The sequence below is a fragment of the Calidris pugnax genome, unplaced genomic scaffold (genome assembly GCF_001431845.1).
Source record: "Calidris pugnax isolate Ruff unplaced genomic scaffold, ASM143184v1 scaffold392, whole genome shotgun sequence".
NCBI lineage: Eukaryota > Metazoa > Chordata > Aves > Charadriiformes > Scolopacidae > Calidris > Calidris pugnax.
Genome location: NW_015091102.1, coordinates 153,675 through 160,554, shown reverse-complemented (window position 1 = coordinate 160,554; position 6,880 = coordinate 153,675). Strand labels below are relative to the sequence as shown.

General features: G+C 55.0%; 2 protein-coding genes across 3 annotated transcripts in view; one reads left to right on the top strand and one right to left on the bottom strand.

The window, feature by feature from the left end:
* Nucleotides 1-1,194: 1,194 nt before the first annotated feature.
* On the top strand, nt 1,195-6,099 carry CCDC81 (coiled-coil domain containing 81). 2 transcript variants are annotated; one of them, XM_014957984.1, is made up of 8 exons: nt 1,195-1,323; nt 1,444-1,505; nt 1,900-2,053; nt 2,195-2,445; nt 2,968-3,053; nt 3,335-3,483; nt 3,960-4,095; nt 4,650-6,099. In XM_014957984.1, exons 1-8 carry the CDS (start codon nt 1,206-1,208, stop codon nt 5,119-5,121), a joined length of 1,428 nt encoding a protein of 475 aa, XP_014813470.1. In that variant the 5' UTR covers nt 1,195-1,205; the 3' UTR covers nt 5,122-6,099. The 2 variants fall into 2 exon arrangements, with proteins under 2 accessions (XP_014813470.1, XP_014813468.1); XM_014957982.1 differs by having other exon boundaries at nt 1,900-2,445.
* Nucleotides 6,100-6,846: 747 nt separating this feature from the next.
* LOC106897386 (chromodomain-helicase-DNA-binding protein 3-like) overlaps nt 6,847-6,880 on the bottom strand; it is a 132,178-nt gene continuing 132,144 nt past the window's right edge. Inside the window, exon 24 of the mRNA XM_014957981.1 lies at nt 6,847-6,854. Coding sequence (XP_014813467.1) covers nt 6,847-6,854 — 8 coding nt within the window. The remainder of the gene's footprint in view (nt 6,855-6,880) is intronic.

Sequence of the window (6,880 nt, the reverse complement as noted above, 5' to 3'; positions counted from 1 at the left end):
TGAAGTAAAATAAAATGAAATAAAGTGAAACGAGATTAAATAAAATAAAACGATAAAATAAAACGAAATAAAATAATGTAAAATAAAATAAAAATATAATAAAATAAAATGAAATACGAAATAAAATAAAATGTAATAAAAAAATAAAATCAAATCAAGCCATATGAAGTGAAATAAAATGAAATAAAACAAGGTGAAATGAGATTAAATTAAATAATAAAATAAAATAAAATAAAGCCAAACAAAGTGACATAAAATAAAATAAGATAAAATTAAATTAAATTGAAATAAAATAAAACCAGTAACAACAACAGCAATAATAACCATTTTTATTATCAGCCAAATCCAGCCCAAACCATTCTCTGCTCCAAGGGGAAGGGTTCAAGGTCAAGTGGGACGGGGCTGGGATCAACATGGTCCTACTGGAACCCAAAATCCAACCAAATCGACCCAAAAATTCAACCTCAAAACCCAACTCAACCAACCCAAAGTCAACCCCAAAATCCAAACAAATCAACCCAAAATACAGCTCAAACAATCCAAAAATCACTTTAAAATCCAACCAAACCAACCCAATATCCAACAGACCCAACCCAAAAATCAACCCAAAATTCAACTCAAAAAATCTAATAAAAAAAATATCCAACCCCTAAATCCAACCAAATCAACCCAAAAATTCAACCTCAAAAATCCAACTCTACCAACCCAAATCCAACATAAAACTCAACCTAAAATCCAACCAAACCAACGCAAAATCCAACAAAACTGACCCAAAATAATCCCCAAATCCAACCAAATCAACCCAACTATTCAACCTCAAAAATCCAACTCAACCAACCCCAAATCAACCCAACATCCGACTCAAACAACCCCAAATCAACCCAAAATCCAACCAAATCAACCCAAAATCAGCCCAAAAAGCCAACAAAAACCCCCACCCAATCCAAAATCTGACCAAACCAACCCAAAATCCAGCCCAAACCATTCATTGGGCCAACGGGAAGGTTCAAGGTCGGTTGGCCATGGCTTGGAGCAACCAGCCTGCTTGGAGATGGTCCTGCTGGTGGCAACCCCATCCCAGCCAATCGGTGGTGGCCGTGTCACCGTGATGTCACAAGGGGTGTGGTGAGGGGGGGGTGGAGAAGGTGCTTGGGGGGGTGGGGTTTTTGGTGGGTTCCATTCCCTGGAGGAACCTCCACGTCGGGATGAGCGCCCACCTGCTGATGGTCCCCAAGAAGCCACCCGCTGGGGTGCGACGGACCAAGATGCATTTCTGGGACGGGCTGGAGGCCACCTTCATGATGCCCAGCGTCACCCCCGAAGGTGGGGGGTGGGGGTGGGGTGGGCCACCCATGGCTACCTCCTGGTGGCCCACGGTGTTGGGTGGGGGGTTGAGAACTGGGTGGAGGTGCCACCTTGACTGGTTTCTCCTCTGCTTTCCAGAGCGAAGGGCCGTCTGGGACGCGGTGGCTGCCCACCTTCAGGAGCAGCTCCTGCTGCACAAGGTGGGGGTGACACCCACGTCCTCCTCCTCTTCCTCCTCCTCCTCCTCCACCTGGGGGTGGGGGGGGGGGGGGGGGTCCCCATGGTCCCCCCAGGACAAGACCTGCCCTTCCTTCTTCTAAAAAAGCAGGAGACTCTCCCCAAAAAGTCCTCACTGAGGGATGAATGGAGGTGGTATCACCTCTGGGAGGGCTCATACTGGTCCCAGTCCCTGCCCGGACCCCGCCACTGGTTTTTCTGAGGTGGAGGGGGAAGGACTCAACTTCTTCTCCCCAAAGTTCTCCCCATGGCCTGTGGACAGGACCCAGCCTTGAAGCTCCATCCCATGGATGGAACCACCTCCAGATCTTCCCTCCGGCTGCTCCTCACCCTCCGACCCGTCTCTCCCTCTTCCAGGGGGTGCGAATTCCCACCCTCGGCTCCTTCGATGTTGTCCCCAAACATGTCCGTGTTGGAGATGAGGTGGTGACCATCCAGAATCCCAGGTTTTACCTGGCCAGGAACCTCACCATTGTCCACAACCTGATGGACAACAAGTCCTACCTGCCCGGTGAGATGGTTGGCGACTTCCCCTCTGGAAAAGCAGCTCCAAAAACAGAGGGGGGAGGTTTGGGAGGTGACACAATGATGGGGACATGTAGCCATGGGCCACCGGGTGACCTTCTTCACCCCTCTCCTGTGTTTCTTCCAGGCAACAAGGAGTTGGAGCCCCTCAAGTACTCCAAGGTGGCCACCTCCATGTCCCGGAAGAAGGTGGAGGACTGTATCATGGGGACTTTGTCCCTCCTCTCCCACTGCTTGGCCAAGGGGGAGAATGTGGCCCTAGTCCTCAAGGACGTGGGGTTGCTCCTCATTGAAGGCACCAAGGTGCGGATGAGGTTCTACCACAACTTTCTGGAGATGTTGTCTGGGAAGGAGAACTTGGAAAAAGTGCTTTTCAAGGTGAGGGGTTTTGGTTTCTCGGTGGGGCGGGGGAGGTCCACGAATATGTCCCCTCCATGGGGTCCATCCATGGTAAGCGGTACGGTCCCACCAACTCTGGCTGCCTTGAGCTCCTCCAAACTTGAATGCCTCAGCCATAATGAGGACATCCTGCCGTCTTTGGGTTCCTCCACTGTTGAGACTCTCAGCCATGATGAGAAGGTTCTGCCATTTCTGGTCTCCTCCAACACTGAGTTCTTCAACCATGATAAGGACATCCTACCATCTTTGGTCTCCTCCAACACTGAGTGTTTCAACCACATTGAGGAGGTCCTGCCATCTTTGGGCTCCTCAGACACTGGGTTCCTCAGCCATAACGAGGAGATCCTCCCATCTTTGGTCTCCTCCAACATTGAGGATGTCCTGACATCTTTGGGCTCCTCCAACGTTGAGTGCTTCAACCCCATTGAGGACCTTCTACCATCTTTGAGCTCCTCAGCCACGTTGAGGACATCCCGCCATCTCTGTGCTCTTCCATTGCAGGTCCCCAAGCTGCTGGACATGATGGTGTCCCCGGTGGTACCCGTGGCCTCCCTGACTTTCTCTGGCCGCGTCATCATCTTCCCCGAGTGAGTACCTTGGGGGCTGGAGCCGCCCTTTGATGGAGACACCCAAGGTGATACCAGCTCCTTGGGCCACCAGGGGTGTCCTCCCATGGGGACACCAGGCAGCCACTCCCCTTGACGTCCCCAGGCCGTGGTGGCCAGGGCTTCTCTGTCCCTGGGGATGGGCCATGGTGGATTTGGGAGAAGAATGGCCTTTCTGGCGATGCCAAACCTGATGGTGGCCATCCATGAAGGCCCTGATGGTGGCACCATGGGTCACGGGGGTGTCTTCTCCTCGTTTCCAGGTTTGTGATGGAGTCTGTGCCCAAACCCCCGCCCCGGCTTCTTCCCAAGACCCCTGGACCAGACCCCACCCAGGACCAGCAGATGAGGAAGGAGAGTTTGCCACCTCTGAGGAAGAAGAGTTTGCCACCTCTCTGGCAAGACGGGCAAGGTACAGCAGCTCCTGGACGTGGGACGGGCCACCACCTTCTGCCACCCAATGGGGATGTGGTCGACATCAAGCATCAGAAGACCCTGACTTGCCCCAAAGCATCAGGACCACCTCGTCACCACCCCTTGTCCCAACAACTCGTTGGGGTCACCAAAACAGAGTCCCTGGGGTGGGGTGTCCCCAAGGGTAGGGTGGAGGATGGTGGCCCAAGGCCTTCTCCTCAGAAATGACCCCTCAAAGGAGTCCCTGTCCCCTCCCCGGTTCCTCCTTCCCGACCCTGGAACTGCTGACGGAGTTGGAAACCCCCCCTTAGATGTTGGGAAGTGGGACAGGAGCCGGTGGTGGCTGCCAGGGGAGCAGAAGGTCCCCCTCTGGGACATCTTGGGAAGAGGCCTGAGCCACCCCCTGGGTGTCACCAGGGCCACCGGCGTCACGGTGACAGCTCCTCTGATGAGGTGTCTCCTTCCTGGTTCCAGTGAGATTTCCCGGTTTCCCCGTTCCTGGTGGCCCAGAGGTGACTCCGGGTGGAATCCCCATGTTGTGTGATGTCACGGGGGGGGAGAAGAAGAAGAAGAAGAAGAAGAAGAAGAAGAGGAAAAACTCTGGGGTCAGGTGAGGCTGGAGGTTCCTCAGGGTCGTCCTGGGGTCATTTTGCCCAGAAAGACGGGAGATACCCCCTCCCTGGAGATAGTCAAGGGCAGGTTGGAAGGGGCTTGGACCGACCTGAGCTGGCTGAAGGTCTCCTTGCCCATTGAAGGGGGAAGTTGGACTTGATGGACCTTCAAAGGTCTGTTCCCACCCAAACCATTCCATGAGTCCAATGGGAAGTGGTCAAGGTGGGGGCTGGGACCAACTTGATCTGGTTGAAGGTCTCCTTCCTCGTTGACAGCGGGGGTTGGACTTGATGGACCTTCAAAGGTCCCTTCCAACCTCAAACCATCCCATGAGTCTGATGGGAAGGGCTCAAGGTCTGGTTGGATGGGGTTGGGACCAACCTGATCTGGTTGAAGGTCTCCTTGAAGGTGGGGTTGGACTGGATGCACCTTCAAAGGACCTTCTCCTGGCTGTGCCAAGGGACACGTGGCTCATGGTGGGGAGCAGCAGGATGTGCCCCCCAAACCCACCCCGTCCTCAGGTAGACCTTCCCCCTCCTCGTGTCCTTCCAGGAAGCGGTTGGTGACGTCAGGGGACAACTCTGCCAAAGAGCAGCCCGGCATTGGCCAAGGGAAGGGCCAAGGTGGGCCCAAAGGTCCAGCGGCCCAGAAGAACCAGGAGGAGATGGTGAGAACTCACTACAGAGGAGGAAAAGGAGAAGGAGGAGGAGGAAAAAGAGGAGGACGAAAAGAAGAACGAGGAGGAGAAAAAGGAGAAGGAGGAAAAAGAGGAGAAGGAAAAGGAGAAGGAGAAGGAGGAGGAGAAAGAGGAGAGGACATAGTGGAGAAAATCCTGGCGGACCTGGCGGTGGGGAAGAAGATGAAGACCAAGCCCTCCCACCTTGGGGAAGCCCCCACCTCCCTGACCCCCATCGTCGCCGTATTATCGGCCACCAGCTCCCAGAGCAGTCTCCTGGAGGAACCCACCCAGAAGGTGACCTGGTGGCCACCACCCGGCCCCAGGGGGCAAAACCGGGGGCATTGAGTGACCTGAGGAAACCTTCTCAGGAGACCAGATGGTGGAGATGGAACTCTGGGGCCAACGGGGCTCCAGGAGGCCCTCGATGGACAACCTCTGGGTTGGCCCAACCAATGGAAGAGGTGACCAGTCCAAGGGCTGGGGGACACCCCTTTTTTAATGGTTCTCAACTGGAATGAAGAAGGGTTTTCCACTTGGCCACGGCCCACCTTGGTCCTGGAAGTGGAGCCACCTGAGGGACCTTCCCCGGGGACCTCTTCTAGGGAAAGGAACCTGCTTTTTGGGGGGCAAGAGAGGCCAACGGGGCACTTTGGAGCCACGCGGTGAAGATCTGGGGTGGCCCCGGAAGGGAATGGAGAAGATGGGGGTCCAGCTGGGAGGTCCTAGAGGCCACCAAGAGGCAGGTGGAGGCCACCTGAGCTTCCACCCGGGGCCAGAAGGGGCCAGGGAAGGAGAGGACTCAAGGGGTCAATTGTCTCCCCATTTATTTCCTACTCCTCTCTCCAATTAGGAAACACTTGGAGCAGATGCCCCCGTTTGGCCCATGAAGGTCACTGGTGGGACTGGGAGGAGCTGGGCTTGGCCACCCCCACCCTCCTGGGGCCTTATTTTTGTCTTAATTCATCCGGTTTTTGGCAACGAGGAAGGGTTTTCCCCCAGCAAAGGATCCCCTCGTGGTGCTCCCATGGGCTTGAAGGATCTCCAGAATGTTCACTTAATGGTCTTTACTGGTGGAGCAAGGGAGTCCCCAGTGTCCCAAGGGTCTTCTCCATGGGTGGGTGTTGGGGTGGGGGTCAGGAACTCTCCTGGTGTCCCCCTCCCCCCAAAACCCACCTGGATCCAGCTCCACAGGGTTCTCCTCCACCATCTCCAGTTTTGGAGCCACCCCTCCATGGAAGGGGGGTCCCATGGGGCAGGGGGGATGGTGGTTCTGATGTCTCCCTGGTGCCTCCTCGGGGTTAATAATAAAATTATTTTAATTAAGCTGGTGGCCATCCCCACAGTGACGCAAGTCACCATGACCATGCTGGTGACCACCCCATGGCCACACTGGTGGCCACAGACCTGCAGGACTGACCATCCTCATGGTGGCCATCATGGAAGCCATCCCCATGACCATATTGGTGGCCATGACCACGCTGGTGGCCACAGAACCACACGGATGACCATCCTCATGGCGGCCATGATGGAAGCCATCCCCATGACCACATTGGTGGCCACAGAACCACACGGTTGACCATCCTCATGGCGGCCATCATGGAAGCCATCCCCATGACCATATTGGTGGCCATGGCCATGCTGGTGACCATCCCAAGATCACATTGGTGGCCACAGGACCACATGGTTGACCATCCTCATGGCGGCCATGATGGAAGCCATCCCCATGACCACATTGGTGGCCACAGAACCACACGGTTGACCATCCTCATGGCGGCCATCATGGAAGCCATCCCCATGACCATATTGGTGGCCATGGCCATGCTGGTGACCATCCCAAGATCACATTGGTGGCCGCAGAACCACATGGTTGACCATCCTCATGGCGGCCATGATGGAAGCCATCCCCATGGCCACGTTGGTGGCCACAGGACCACACAGTTGACCCTCCCCACGTTCCCCATGACCCCCCCGGGGCACAGGTGGCTGGTGGCCACCCGGTTGCCACCCATGGTTGGTTGGTTGCCGCCGAGGGAGGAGCGGAGGCGGGTGCCGTAGCCAAGGAACCGGGTTTTATTCTGCTGCGGTTAAACAAGTGCCCGAGCCC